This window comes from Talpa occidentalis, unplaced genomic scaffold (genome assembly GCF_014898055.3).
Source record: "Talpa occidentalis isolate TD23 unplaced genomic scaffold, MPIMG_talOcc4v2.1 talOcc4.2, whole genome shotgun sequence".
Classification (NCBI taxonomy): Eukaryota; Metazoa; Chordata; class Mammalia; order Eulipotyphla; family Talpidae; genus Talpa; species Talpa occidentalis.
Window position 1 is genome coordinate 104,268,533 of NW_023602073.1, and position 16,373 is coordinate 104,284,905.

General features: G+C 35.0%; 1 protein-coding gene across 2 annotated transcripts in view; it reads right to left on the reverse strand.

Moving 5' to 3' along the window:
- Positions 1-16,373, reverse strand: part of ASCC3 (activating signal cointegrator 1 complex subunit 3) — a 257,561-nt gene that overhangs the window by 88,320 nt on the left and 152,868 nt on the right. For both annotated transcript variants that reach the window (XM_037520154.2, XM_054699051.1), the window contains exons 26-30: positions 15,055-15,140; positions 13,537-13,703; positions 13,281-13,426; positions 13,031-13,151; positions 10,367-10,509 (exon numbers count right to left, since the gene is read on the reverse strand). In XM_037520154.2, the coding sequence (XP_037376051.1) occupies positions 10,367-10,509; positions 13,031-13,151; positions 13,281-13,426; positions 13,537-13,703; positions 15,055-15,140 (663 nt within the window). The remainder of the gene's footprint in view (positions 1-10,366; positions 10,510-13,030; positions 13,152-13,280; positions 13,427-13,536; positions 13,704-15,054; positions 15,141-16,373) is intronic.

Here is a 16,373-nt window from a genome sequence, read left to right on the forward strand (position 1 = left end):
AATTAAATGAACAATTACTGTAATACTTAAGAATACTCCATATAAATAGAATGAAATACTATATATGAACTATATTTGAGAAGTTTAAAATAAGTTTAAACTTTGTCACAGAACTTTCAGCAAAAAGAATCTCTTTATAAGGTATTATTCAATGGTGCCATAATTATACAAGTAGTAATAAACATTTATTGAACATTTAACTCCTAGGCCTGTTTTATTTTATGCACACTGATGGTATGCTGAATTTAATTCTCACAACAACCCTGTGAAGACAGTATTATTATTATCCCGTTATAGATGAAGGGGTGAGAGTCACAGGTTAAACACCTCCTCTAGGTTACAGTTTGTAATGGGCAGTCAGCATGGAGCCTAAGAAACCTGGCTCTAGCTCTGCTTTTAACCACAACTACCTCAAATCACCATATGAAGAAGAGGGTTACTTCAAATAACTACTTAAGGTAAAGAATTTTTTTCATTTGGCTTAAAGGTGGTCCTCATTGTTTTAAATTGTACACAGAAAACAAACATTTGAAATAATGATTCAATAACTCAATAGACTCAAATAACTGGGGAACTCTATGCAGATAATTACTCTTTATTATTTGAGCATTTATACTCATGTCTAAAAATGAAGAACACCTAAAATTATCTTTTCTAAACATGTCTCTCATGATTGAGCATGGCACAGTCCTTATTGGTTGCTTGTCTTTGATATTTCCGCTATTTTTTTTCCTGTCTTTTTTTTTAAAAAGATTTATTTATTTATTTATACAAGCACTAGGTACAGTCAGAAGCGCAGGAGGGTGAGAGAATTCACCAGAGCCAGAGCGGGGAGCAGAGCAGGCAGAAGGACCGAAGTACACTGCTGAGGGGAGCAGCGGGCGGCAGGAGAGGTCTGCGCGCCATGCGGGACCCTCCTCTGGTGGCTGGGGAGCAGCCGGGGATCGAACCGCCACTGCAGAGGCTGCGGGCAGCTTCACAACCCAGCGCTCAACCGCTGCACCACCAGGGAGGCCGGCCATTTTTTTTCCTGTCTTGACTACATTTCTGTATGTCAAATTATATCTCCCCCTTACCCCCTTAGATTTTTCCATCTTCTCTAGTCAGTAAGTTGTCAATGATTTCATTTATTGTAGTAGAGAAAAAGAACACAGGCTCTGTGTCAGCCATCTTGGTTTTGAATTTCTGAGCTGCTTTGTGCTTTGGGGCAAATCACTTAACTCACCTTAAGTTTCAGTTTCTACATCAGTAAAATTGGGATAGTAAGAATAGCCATCCCAGAAATCATGATTAAAGAAGATAAATGTAAATCTTTAGTGAACTATAAAGCACTCTATAAATATACCAATTATTACTAAGTAGAAGAGCTTTGCCTCTTCAATAGGACACATATGATATTAACTAGGGCAAGATGAAACAGAACAGCCTCCTATCTTGAAGCTGCTCTTAATTACATAAGAATTCCATGAACCAACTGAGTTCAAATGTCCAATGCTCATCAAATCTCTAGATGTGTTTTTTTTTGGTTGCTGTTTTTACATTAACTTTTTTTTTTTTTATCATGGTACCACTGGATGACAATAGTGTAAATGATTCAGAGATATAGGTTCACACCTCTTCATATGCAAGATAATGTTTGTTTTAACACTTAATATTCTTTAGTCTAGTAGTTTTCTGTACTGGTCAGTCATTAAGAGGTCTGAGGTCTGATCAAAACAAAGCACTTAGGGTGGGACTTGGGGGTACATCACAAAAGGTTTTCAGCTAGGTAAATTGTACTTGAGGTGCATCATAAATGTATTTTAGTTACATTGAACAAAAAAGCAAGACAGACCCTTGAAGTTGAAAATGATGTCATTACTTTGCATAGAATTTAATTTCTGATTTTCAACAATCTTAAAGTCTATCTTTGGAGTCTGGTATTAATTTCTTATCTATAGGGAGAGATCAACACATATATGTTTAGTGAAAAAGCTAATGAACAAAAGAAAATTACAGCAAAAATTTTTACATAGAAACTGCCAAATCTGAACTTGCGATAACTTTGAGAAAAGCTCGACTATAGTTCATCTTTGTAAGTATATTTAGATAAATCTTTAGTCAATACATTTACACTAATAAATTTAACTAAACTTTTGCATTAATAAAATTTAACTAAACTGCTGTTCCAAGGAACTCCTATCTCCCTACTGAATCTAGTCCAAAAAACATCTTTTCACCTCTATTGTCACTATTTGCTATTCATTTTCTGATTATTGTTTAATCAAATATATACTTTTATTTAAAATTCTTTCTTCTTCATTTAAGATCCTTGAGAATCAGGGTCAGTTGGCAAACAGTGCTGGGTAAGATGTAGACATTCAAAACTACGTTAACTGAATTTTGGTAAGAGCTGTCTATTTAAGTTAGAGAATTACTATTTTTATGGATATTTATGCACAGGGGGTTGAGAAAGATGGCTGAATGCATGATTATGTGTTATCAGGTAAACTTAACTGAAGCTGCTCATTCTGAAGTAGAGGTTATCGGATCTATATAGCCATATATTTGGATATGCCTCACAGCAGTCCATTATTAAATAGAAATTAAAGGAACAGATGGAAAAATATCATGAAAGGTAATTCTCTTCCTGTCACATTGTCCTTATCTAAACCTACTTAGGTCTCTTGGAGTATTTCTTATGTTAAGTTCACTGAGGGGAAAAAAAACTCAAAGTCCAAACAGCTTTGAACAATATAGCAGCACCGTATGAAGTACACTGAAGTGGTATTATGGTCCCTTTTTAGGGATGACGAAAGAATAAAAGCAGAGTGTCAAGTATTTCATTGTCACTTTATAGCAAAGTAGAGATGATGTGAGTTGATGACCCACACTTGGCTCCATGGTTAGTGAATTAGCCAAATGGTCAGGAGCTTGGTGAGAGTGCTATTGGTGGACAGATGGCAAGAAGGGGAGAAGTTTTATGAGGATAAACTCTGAGAATGGTCCTAGAATTAAAAAACACACAAAATTATTTATATTCCATGTAGACATTTACCAAAAAGTTAAACAGCAGCAATGAAAAATGCTATTAATAGTCAAGTGGGCAAAATCACAATCTCTAAGGAAATCAGGAAGACTCCCTACCCTATTAGGCCCCAGTGTTTTGTACAATGGGTTCACGTACTAAATGATCTCATGGTAGAAGACATGAAAACAATGTATGGGATAAACCAGACTTCTCTTTCTCAGGTAGATTAGCAGCCATCACTCATATGGTTCCAATATGCCATGAATGCAAATCATCCCGGGTCCATTATAAAATACCTAACCTGTGAGGCAGATAGCTATCTGGTGGTAAGGAGATTATATTGGGCCCTTTATATGACAGAGGGGACATTTATTTCAAATGATGTCTAGAATATATACTTTGGATTCTGATTCTCTTGCACATCAGGGTTCACTAGTGGCCTGATTGGTAGGATTACTGAATGCCTTTATGTCAACATTATATCCCATACATCATGTTCCTGACTAACTTTACAGAGAAAGATGTAAGGCTATGGATTGGGTTGTTCTTCACTTCGTAGGGAGAACTGGCTTTATAGATTAATTATTCAGACATCACTTTGGCTAGGCTGGGACACTATCTTGCAGAATGAGCTGCCTTCTCTGAACAGTAGATCATTTAATGATACTGTTTTTCTCATTGCCAGAAAAAACAGTTCTAGGCACCAAGTAGTCAATGTGTATGGATAGCTTTTATAATCATTACTAACAAACAATGTGGAAGACTCTTAATTTCCTTTCCCCAAAACTCTAGCTCTACAAGTCTGGAGACTTGACATCCAAAAGATGTAATAGCCACTTGGAAGCTGCAGCAGCCTACATGGCCATTTGAGGCCCACATGCTAGTGAGTGAACAAGCAAAATGTGGTGACAGCATAAAGTCTGGGTGGCTAATCCTGATGAAGAAAATGGGCTGCTGTTACATAATAAAGGGAGTGGAAAATCTGAATGGACCTCAGAGAAATCTTCTCATGTAATTGTTTCTATTTGAAATATTAATGAAAGATATTAAAAACCATATATATACTAAGCATATAAAACCCCAACTTCAATGTCTCAGGAAAGTGGGTTGTAGTTATTGCATTGGACAAAGAATCTTAATCAGCTTAGGGAATGGTTGAAGAAGTATACAGGTGATGGACTGCAGGGAAAATAATTACAGTATCTGTTTAGCTCCTTGATCAGTTGTGGAAGCAAATACTAAGGCCTATATCTTTTTTTTTTTTTTTAAAGATTTATTTATTTATACAAGAACCAGGGTTCAGGCCAGATGCGTGAGAGGGTGAGAGGATTCACCAGAGACAGAGTGGGGAACAGAACAGGCAGACTGATGAAATACACTGCTGAGGGGAGGAGCGGGCGAGACAGGAGAGGTCTGCCATGCCATGTGGGACCCTCGCCGGCTAGCTGGGATCGAACTTGTGCTCAGAGGCTGCGGACAGCTTCACAGCGCGGTGCTCAACCTGCGCTACCAGGGGAGGCCCTATGGCCTGTATCTTTGCTTTCTTGCTATTTCATATATGCACTAGCATATTTTTCACTAACATATTCTATGTATTTTAAATAATTTATTTTTTCTTTCCTATTCCTATCCTCCACTATTAAATAGGGAGTTGTTGGTTATGGGCGAATTTTTAATTTAGTCCACTGGCCAAGACTGAGATGGGATTGTAAAAGAACCATAGAGTGAGTGGGTATGTATTTCCAGGACTAAAGCAGTCAATGGTGAAATTTCTAATTATTTCGTTTAGGGAGTGATGAGCAGTTTTGGTGATGTGATGGAGAGTTACACTGTTAGGAGGAAATGTTTAGGACATTTTATAATTATTATTATTTTATTTTATTTATTTATTTATTAAAAAGATTTATTTATTTATTTATACAAGCACTGGGTACAGTCAGAAGCACGGGAGGGTGAGAATTCACCAGAGCCAGAGCGGGGAGCAGAGCAGGCTGCCACCGGGGAGGCCCTGTTTAGGACATTTTTTAAGTGTAGTGGGGAGATTAGTGTATACATGAGTTTGGACAGCTAAAAGACTATAGTGAACTTTCATTGTCAGCATCTGTTAAGGGAAAGAAATTCTCTATTCCTGCTGCTTGCTAAAGCTCAGGTGTTTAAATGTTTCTGTCTTGGAAATGAAGTTCGAAGAGTGATGCCGAACCCAATAGTTTGAGGTGAATAGCAGAAACCATGGCCATCAAACCAAGAATCCAAGTGACAGGGCAGCCTATGCCCACAAAGTTTTGAAGTCACTGCAGGGCTTCCTAATTCCAAATATGGAAGGTATTGCTTAAGGGGATTTTTTCATGCTGTGGTATGATTTCATACCAATGATATACTTGAAGGGATCTTCCTGATTTCTGAAAATTTGAGACTTACAGGGTTAAGAAGACAGATGGGTAACTTTTTTTGCCTTTGTGAAGAAATCACTAGAGCACATATATTCCTTCTTAGTCATACTCTCTTTCTCTAGCCTTTTCTGATTTGCCATACCTTTCTTTTCTTCCTGCCCTCTCCCTTCTCCATATCTGTAGACACTTCTGGACTGGAGGTCATTCAATTGCAGATTGATTTTGTTGCTGCTCTATTCCACAGGCACCCTGTTCCACAGCTGCCAGGTTAATTGCTGCTGTGCTTATCCTGTCTCCTTGGAATTCACAAGTTGTCAGCACTCAATTGCTAACCAGTGTACTCATGTCCTGCTACACAACACCAATATGACACAATATGACTATAACGAGCAGCAAGAGGTAGTCACTGAGTTGTTAGTCTGCGATATTGTGGAAAGCAACTCATGTAAGATTAAAGTATTAAAGTTTTCCTATTTAGAGCTAATTATTTAGGAGCTCCAACAATTTAAACATCTGCTTTATAGTAAGTTTTGTTATAAACATATTGAATTTGCATGGTGATCAGTTGCAAACCCTCAGAAAATATGATTTTAAATGTGATTGCTGTTAGAGACAGGAATAAAAGAAAGCCTGGGTTTTCTTATTCTTGGGATGGGTTTGATGAAACAAAATAACTGGAAGTAACATAATTTTTAATTGTCCTATTTTAGCAGTGAAAATGTACATAATAGCAGAAACCACAGAACTAAATCTGTGTTTTCTAATTATTTGCCTTGCTGACAAATTTTTGTGCTGATTACAAAATATTAGAGAAGTAATGCTATGCAATGGTTAAGCGTCCACAGTTTCTTAGGTCTCAAACATTAAAATAAAGAAAAAATAGTAGAGTTATATTACAGCTGGGAAAAGAACATGAGGTTCACATTCTAAGTTAATGTGAATCACATATGTACTAGATGCATAGTACACACACACACACCACACACACACACACACACCTTTAAGCAAACATCTAAAAATATGTTTAATAGGTATGTACTTTGTACCTTCACTTCAAAGACGTCTCCACTTGAAATACTTTTATAGATAAGACACAAGAGAAAAAAATTAAGCCTAGATAGATTGTACACGTGAACTAAATTGTTACTATTCTGTACATCTACATTGCAGGCTTTGTCTTGTAAATCAAGATGCTGTTTAGTATATCAGGGTGATTCTTTGGGCATACTAAATAAACAAAACAGGACAAAAAACCTTTGAAAAATTATTTTGATCTTAATTTTTTTAAAATAAATATTTCGTATACACATACAACATTAAGGAAGCAATGATGAAATCTGAGATATGAGATGATAATGTTCCCTCTAAGGAGTTATGTGATACCTTTAATATCATGCTAGTTTGGGAGTCTGCTACTTATTAGTGAATAGGGTCATTAGGTCCTATGCAAGAATTTTGAAGTATTAACTTTTAACATATTACAGTAATAGATATAAGTATCATCCAATAGGTCTACTAACCCCAAATGAGTCATGAACAGTGGAAGGGGAGAAATATGCATTCTATTATTAATACTGGATATAAATGAGTTAGAACATTGCTTTTAGTGTTTTCCTACAGGCTACATAAGATAAAGAGGGAGATGTGGAGGAAAAAGGGAAATTACAACAATTTTATTACTGATTTCATCTATTTCTTTTCAGCATAGCTCCAAACTAGGAAAATATTTAAAAATGAAAATCACTATACATAAATTTGTGATAAGGAAGAAGATTATCTACTTTAGAAGCGGAAGGAATCACAAAGAAACATAGTAACATTTCCTCTTTGGAGAAGTTTCTTTTTAGCTCTTCTGCCCATTCTTTGACTGAATTATTTACTTAGTTTTTGTTGAGTCTCATCAGCTCTTTGTAGATTTTTGTGATCAGTCCTTTAGCATTAGTATTGTGGGCAAAAATTTTCTCCCAATAGGTGGGGTGTCTCTTTGTTTTGGTTACTGTCTCTTTTGCTGTACGGAAGCTCTATAATTTGATGTAGTCCCAGCTGTTTATCTTTACCTTCACTATCACTGCTTTGGGTGATGTGTCTGTAAAGATGTCTTTGAGGTGCCATGTCATGTAGTGTTTCGCCTATATTTCCTTCTATATATTTTTTAAAAATTTTTTTTTTAATAGAGGCACGCTTTCATTTATTTATTTGTTTGTTTGTTTGTTTGTTTTGTTTATACATGCACTGGGCACAGTCAGAAGCATGGGAGGGTGGGAGAATTCACCAGAGCCAGAGCGGGGAGCAGAGCAGGCAAAAGGACCGAAGTACACTGCTGAGGGGAGCAGCGGGCGGCAGGAGAGGTCTGCGTGCCATGTGGGACCCTCCTCCGGTGGCAGGGGAGCAGCCGGGGATCGAACTGGCGCCGCAGAGGCCGCGGGCAGCTTCGCAACCCAGCGCTCAACCGCTGCGCCACCGGGGAGGCCCTCCTTCTATATATTTTATGGTTTCAGGTCTTATATCTAGTTCTTTAATCCATTTTGAGTTGGTTTTTGTGCATAGTGTGAGGTAGTAGTCAAGCTTCATTCTTTTGCATGTAGCGACCCAGTTTTCACAGCACCGTTTATTGAACATTGCATATTTGCTCCATTGTATATTCTTTGCTCCTTTGTCAAAGATTAGTTGACCATAAATCTGTGGGTTTATTTCTGGATTTTCTATTCTGTTCCATTGGTCCGTGTGCCTGTTCTTGTTTCAATACCATGAAATTTTGATTATTATGGCTTTGTAGTATAGTTTGAAGTCTGGGACTGTGATAACTCCATTCCCTTCTTTTTTTTTTTCAGGACAGGCATATGAAAAAAATGTTCAACATCATTTGTCATCAGGGAATTGCAAATCAAAGCTACAATGAGATACCATCTTGCACCAGTGAGAATGGCACATATTAAAAAAAACTAGCAATAACAAATGTTGGTGAGGATGTGGAGAAAAAGGAACTCTCCTGCACTGCTGGTAGGAGTGCAAACTGGTCCAACCACTATGGAAAGCAGTGTGGAGATTCCTCAACCTGCTAAAGATGGAGCTTCCATATTATCCAGCAATTCCACTCCTAGGTATTTACTCAAAGGACAGAGAAACATTAATTTAAAAGGGCACCTGTACCCCTATGTTTACTGCAGCACTATTTACAATAGCTAAGCTATTGTAAACAACCAAATGCCCAAAAATCGATGACTGGATCAAGAAGATGTGGAACATATACACAATGGAATATTACTCAGCAATCAAAAAAGATAAACTCATGCAATTTGCAGCAACATGGATGGAACTGGAAGAGATCATGCTCAGCGAAATAAACCAGAAAGAAAAAGGAAAATACCAGATGGTATCACTCATAGCAGGAATTTAGAAAACCTAAATAAGGGACCAGGAAAAAGACTAATTATAATAAAGTAAAAATCAAAATCAACAAGCAATTATAAACCAGAGACACACTATGGGGGGTGGGGGAAGGAGTAGGATCTAAACAAGGTGGGGTGGGAATTGTACAGGGACTATAACCAAGATGAAATGCATACATTGTGCAAAAATGAAAAATGATGTAAAAATACATAAAATTAAAAAATAATAATAAATAAAAAAGAAACATTAAAAAATTGTACCAAATGAAATGCAAAAATTTCTATTTGGAAAATGTTACCAGGATAAAAAAGACATTCAGTGAAACAGAAAAATTATCTGATAAAGCAAATGAAAGATTACTATATATAATTATCTATGGTGAAGTGATACAAAGTTTTAGATGTCTATTTTTTTTTTAATTTGGTAAGATCATACCAATCTGTAAGAAAAATGCTATACTGTAATAGATAAATGTCCAAATATGAAGAGATTAAAAAGAAAAGATTAAAAAGAAAAACCCCTGGTGGTGCAGGGGTTAAAGACAGCCCTATCAAGCTATCACCAGCCACTGCAGCATGGGTTCGATCTCTGGCAGACAGGGAGAAACCCACATGGTGCAGCAGACCTCCCCTGCCTCACCCACTGCTCCCCTCAGAAGTGTGTTTCAGTAGATCTGCCTGTTCTGTTCCCCAGTCTTTCTGGTGAATCCTCTCACCCCCCCGCACCTCTGGCTTACACTCCAGTTCTTGTATGCATAAATAAATAAATCTTTTGTTTAAAAAAAAGTAAAACAGGAGACAAGTAGTAAACAAATATATGTAAAAAATTCAAACACACAAAAATCAAAGCATATATTAAAACAATAAGGTCACATTTTATCTGTATCAGTAAACTGCAAAAATGAGGATGTGCTGAAACTGCTACTTTCATATAATACTGGTAATTTATATAACATAGTGATAAAATCAACTGACATAACCTTTTAGAAAATAATTAGCAGTGTATATAAAAAAACCCATAAAAATGTTCATATTATTTGACCCATTAATTGAAAATTCAGGATTCTATAATGAGTAAATAATTCTAAAGAAAGAAAAACCTATAATAATAAAATTCATAATTATTTAGTTAGATCAGAAAGATACTAAAATAGTTACATAATGGAATATAATTACATAAAAATAAAAATTATAATTACTTAAAAATTTAATAATGATAAATGTTCTAAATTAAATGTTTATGTAGTTAAAGATAACGGGTTTTAATTATTACATACTTATTAGTGTTTTCTATATGTTTTTAAATAGTAATGATATTATATATTTTTAAAAAGTAATTTTGCAAAATTGATTATGGGTAATACTCATAGATCATGAGCAAAATATTTATAGTGTTATGGTGGGTAGAAGTATTACACATTTCTTCTTTACTCTATTTCTCTTTCCAAATTTCTGTAAAGCTATATTGAAATTTTAAGCACAAATTAAAACTAAACATAAATATGTAATTTCTATAATTCTACAATACATATTAATTTGACATGAGTAAAAAAGTAGAAATAAAATACAAGGTCTACCTCTCCTTCATCCATATTCAGCCACTGCTTTGGATCTTCTTCAGTAGCCAGAAAGGCTATCAATTCCAAAGCAGTAAGACGAGTTTGACGCCTTGATGAGACAAATATCAAAACAGGTTTGGCTGGAGAATGGATTCTAATTGCTGTTGAAAAATTGTGGGAAATAAAAGGTAAGTCACTTATACAAGAATCTGAATTTCATTAGGGTTTCAAGTGGATACATGAAACTACTTTTGTAAATTAAATGATTTTTAAATTTGCTCATGAAATTTAGCATTATTCAAGGCATACAAAATATACCTGACAGTATATTAGAGAAATGACAGGAAGGGAGAGGTAGCTGATCCTGTCTAGGGAGCATATAGTCTGGACAGATTGAACAATACTGAATCCTAGTTCTGTTTTGAGCTCCTGAGATAGAGACACTTACAAGTGGAGACACTCCATTGCAAGTGGTATATTGACACTAAATCCTAGATTGACTTGTTTAAGTTGTGTTTCTGTTTATCTAAGCAATGATTTTACAGAATTAATTGGTCCTAAGGTCTTGAGAGAGTCAAGACTCATAGGGTTATGAAAGCTCTCCAAAAAAAGCCATAGAGGGCCTCCCCTGGTGGCGCAGGCAGTTGAGCACCGCACTGTGAAGCTGTCTGCAGCCTCTGCAGTGCCAGTTTGATCCTGGCCAGCAGGCAAGGGTCCCGCATAGCGGCAGACCTCTCCTGTTGCGCCCGCTGCTCCCCTCAGCAGTGTATTTCATCATTCTGCCTGTTCTGTTCCCCACTCTGTCTCTGGTGAATCCTCTCATCCTCCTGCACATCTGGGCTGTACCCTGGTTCTTGTATAAATAAATAAATCTTGAAAAAAAAAAAAAAACCCAAAAACCAAAAAAACTTAAAAAATCACATAAATCGGGCCTCCCCGGTGGCACAGCGGTTGAGCACTGGGTTGTGAAGCTGCCTGCAGCCTCTGTGGCACTGGTTCAATCCCCGGCTGCTCCCTGGCCACCAGAGGAAGGTCCCGCATGGCGTGCAGACCTCTCCTGCCACCCGCTGCTCCCCTCAGCAGTGTACTTCTGTCCTTCTGCCTGCTCTGCTCCCTGCTCTGGCTCTGGTGAATTCTCTCACCCTCCTGCGCTTCTGACTGTACCCAGTGCTTCCATAAATAAATAAAAAATAAATGAATAAATGAATAAATAAATAAATCTTAAAAAAAAAAAAAAGTCACATAAATCATTTGACCTAATTGGAAAGGAGGGCTTTTGGGCTCTAAAAAGGCTTCAAAATGCTGATAAGATGGCAAAAGTAGAATTTATATTTGTTTCTACATAGGTCTCTCAAAACAGTCACAGATATTTAAAAGTCACAGATATTTAAAACTTTTAAATAAAGAAGCTCAAACTCCTTGCAATTTCTTTGAAATGTGAGCCACAGCATTTTTTTTTATAGGTTAAGAAACAAGGTTTATAATGGAAATGCTGACACAACTATATTTATAACTTAAGAGTTAAGAAATAAGGATACCATAAAGTGACATTTCTAAATTCAAAGAAATATAGTAACCTACTACAGGTATAATAGCTTATAAAAATAGCAGCTATGCCCATATACAATATCTAGGAAGTGTAAGTTTCAGTTATTTACTACTGATTTACATAACACAGAATGCATCATTACAATCATTTTTATACAATCATCTATTCTATAAGTAGATATAAATAATCTCAAAAGTACATACTATGAAAAATAAACTCATTTCAGAATATAAAGAGTAATATTTTGATAAATCATATTAGAAATATAATGTTTAAAATACACATATTAGTGCAATATTGGCATAATTTGTACACATAATCATGAATGAATCTGTCTCCTTTTTTAAACTTCAACATTAAATGGATTTTTGCTGCTACAAGAACAGGTGTGGTTGAACAGTTCATGGCAGATTTATTGTTCATTAGTGATTTTGTATACTGCTTCTGCGGAGGTGTAAATAATTGGAACTGCCAAGATTGGTCTCTAGTTCACAATCAATACTTTGCTTCTGTCATAAGGCTAATTACAGCAGCTAAAAAGTCACCTCACAACTGTCACCTCACAATCAACAGCAGTTCACATTAGAGAATTTATTTTGGAGGTTATTTTTAGTTGATATAATAAATATTCCTATGCATCCTAAACAAAACATGCTTCAATAAAATCGGATTGTTATTCTTAAGTTGTTCCTGCTTGCCTAATTTGTTAGAAAGGGATAACTAACAAAACAAAACAAAATAAAAACAGGAGTACTGTAAAAAAAGTACTGAAATTTTTAAGTTTTGGAGTTTCTGGTAGAAATTAAGATTATGGGATTTTTTGTTTGACACTTCTATCTATCAGTTGTTGAAGTTATTAATTACCATAAGAAAATACCTTAAAAATTAATACTAAGAATTATATTACTTTGAAAATTACATATATTTATTTTATTACAAAGATATCATTTATGAAATCTCTTTGATTTTCAATAGTTAATATATATTTATATTGCTTAACAGTTGAGGTAGTTTTAGAAATTTGTAGAAATTAAGCAGTATCACCCTTTGAAAGAATCCTAAATTATTTAGAATACACTTAAAGGTTATCATAAATAAACACTGCTATTTAATTACAAGAATATCATGCTTACCCTGAAATGCAGGCTTATTCATACTAGCCATACGAGGACAGTAATGTTGACCTGGGAAGCCATGAATGTGAACTTCTAGTGGAACTGGACGTACAGATGGTCGGAAGTTGAACAAGCCCATCTAGAGTAAAAATGACAGTGAAACCATTTGGAGCTTATAAATATGTAAGTCTAAAATGCTATCATGCCTCCTTAATGCATCTATAAAAACCACACTATTGAATGTCCAATTTATCAATCTTGCACATACCTGATTAATATTGAGCCAGTCAGCAAGGTCTCTAGCATTAGCTAAAGCAGTAGATAGTCCAACTATTCTAACAGACTTTTCTGTGTGTGATGAGATGAAATTTGTTCGAGATACAATAACTTCTAGAACAGGGCCTCTTTCCTCTCCTAAGAAATAGGAATAATGTGTGTTAATCATTTAACACACCTTATTGCTGGTTACTGCAGGTGACATAGTCAAAGTTTGCAAAACTGGTTTCGGATACAGTGGTACCCACCAAGCAGATGGATCTCATCTATGATGAGAATAGTGACTTGCTTTACATAGTTCCGATTTTGCCAGCTTCTACTGACTCCATCCCACTTCTCTGGTGTGGTGACGATAAGGTCGGCCTTGGCAATGGATTTCATGTCAGGGGTCACATCACCTGTTAGTTCAATAACTCTGGAGACGAATAAAAGTGTTCCTTTTAGCTTTTCAGGTAGCAATAACTTTGAAGAGGCTAAAATATATTTTTCATAGTAAAATTATATAATGCTTAAGACTATTTTATCTCCCTTTGATTTCTGAAAATTTCTGAGTTATGTCCACGATATATATTCCTCACGAATTCTAAGATGATTTCCTCACATAAACTGAAGGATGTATAAGTTCAAATAACCTACCTTTTTTGCAGAAATGCAAAGGTAGCAAAATTTGTTTACAAATTTTCTGCCTTGAGGAATTTAGAGAAGTGAACTCATACTTCCTTCCTCATATGTTGGAATAAACACATTCTAATGAGGGAAAGTATTAACTTATCAAGACAAAAGGAGGCATTCACTAAGCATATGATTATGTATAAACTTAATTCTCACACTGAAATTTTCTATAGATACTATGGCAAATTCAAATATTTAAGACATAAAGAAGAAAGCTGGGCAAACATGTCAATTCATTCTGAGCAGATCACAGTTTTGCAAGTGAAAAAGTGGCAAATTTGGATGTTAACTCAAAATTTTAGGTCATCTCTAAAGAATTTTACATCTGTTTTAACACACAGAAGAGAAAAAGAGGGCAAGATCAGTTTCTCCAATTATAACGTTCCCAAAGTTTTTGCTTTATTTTTTTTTCATTTTTTACTTTCGTATTTCACTATTTTGAACATGTAATACATTCATATGGTTCCAAGAATATGTGATGGTTAGTATCTGTAACATGTCTATTCTCCAGTTACCCAGTTTTCATGCTAAAGCAACTGTATATTTATATTTTTCTAAAATCAAAAGACATGACACTTAAAACATTTTTTATAGTATTCTGGAGCTCATTCTTTTGGTATATAAAGAACTTATTCTTTTATGGAGTGATAAAATATTTTGCAGTGTAGGAATAATTTATTTAGTGACATTCTATTAGGCACTCAGGTTACCTGCAATCTTGGTATTAAAAATAGAACTAAAATGAATGATTTGGTACAATGTTTAAATATTTTGAAAAAGTAATGTTCTTCAAATATTTCTATTTTTTTTGTAAATTACCATAAAATGCCTTCTAAGTGGTCTTTGAAGTTACTGTGAATGATGCAAGAAAAACAGAGATATAATTTACATTTCTTTTGTTTCAGATTTTAAAATTATCTTACCATATAAAAGTATTCATATTAAGTAATTTAAATGGTTTTATTTATGAATCTTAAAATAATGGGTAGAAAACCTACAAAAATCATTGCAAAAGCATTTGCCAGTTTATTGCAAATTTTTTTGGTCTTCTTAGATTATTCAGAGCATATCCTTTGAAAAAAATAAGAACTTACTTTTTACCAAGTTTTTCTTCAATTCTAATTTTCCAATCATCCATTCTTTCACGTACTAAGGCTTTTAGGGGTGCAATATATACTGCCTAAAAGGTGGGAGTGGTAAAAGACTCTCATGAAAACAATGACAGCATTTTCAACAGAGGTAAACTCATTAAAATTTATCAAAATATGATCATGTTGTTTTAAAGTGTATCTTTTAGTAATGAAAGGCTTAAAATTTTAAATGGGAAAAAGTTATTAACTAAATCTATATTTATTTAAAGACAGAAATATAATACATCATAAAATAATGATATAGAAAAATTAAATAAATTTTTTGAAAGCAACATAGGTTTTTTTCTTTAGGTATTTTATAACAAACTTATCTTAACATTGTGAAAAAAATTAAAAATCATGAGATAATACATTACATAGGGAAAATTAGAATTCTAATAAAATGAAAGTTCTTCCTGTTATGACTAAGAGTTATCTGAGTTTTAACTCATTTACAAAAAAAGTTATTAATTTTGAAATTCTGAAGAGAGCGGGCCTCCCAGGTGGCGCAGCGGTTGAGCGCTGGGTTGCGAAGCTGCCCACGGCCTCCGAGGCGCCGGTTCGATCCCCGGCTGCTCCCCGGCCACCGAAGGAGGGTACCACATGGCGCGCAGACCTCTCCTGCCGCCCGCTGCTCCCCTCAGCAGTGTACTTCGGTCCTTCTGCCTGCTCTGCTCCCCGCTCTGGCTCTGGTGAATTCTCTCACCCTCCCGGCTTCTGACTATACCCAGTGCATGTATAAACCAAACAAACAAACAAATAGATAAATAAGACATGCCTCTAGAAAATTAAAAAAAAAAAAAAAAAAAAAAAAAAAAAAAAAAAAGAAATTCTGAAGAGAATAATTCTGGTTAAATTTTATGAAAGGTTATTAGTTGTAAATTATTCTTTCCTTTATGTTATAAAATGTTTCAAATTTAGAATAGAACTCTGCTGTTGCATCAGGATTTCTCCTAGTGAATCAACAACCATATAATAACTGAGGAGTCAAAATCTTAAAAATAAGCAGAGGAGAAAAAACACTAACTGGAATTCCATGAAAAAGGAAATTAAAACATTTCTGAAATCACAAACAGTACATAATTCAAGTTATAACATATGGATTATCTTTCTTGAAAAAATTGCTTTTAAGCAGTGACTACATCACATTTCAACAGAGCTTAAAATCAATATTTATTTGACTTGCCATATACTTTTATATTAACTAATCCTATCATGGCCATTTGGAGAAAGGTGGGATAAAAGTTACCTCTATATTTCCTGTATATAATCAAAATGTATTT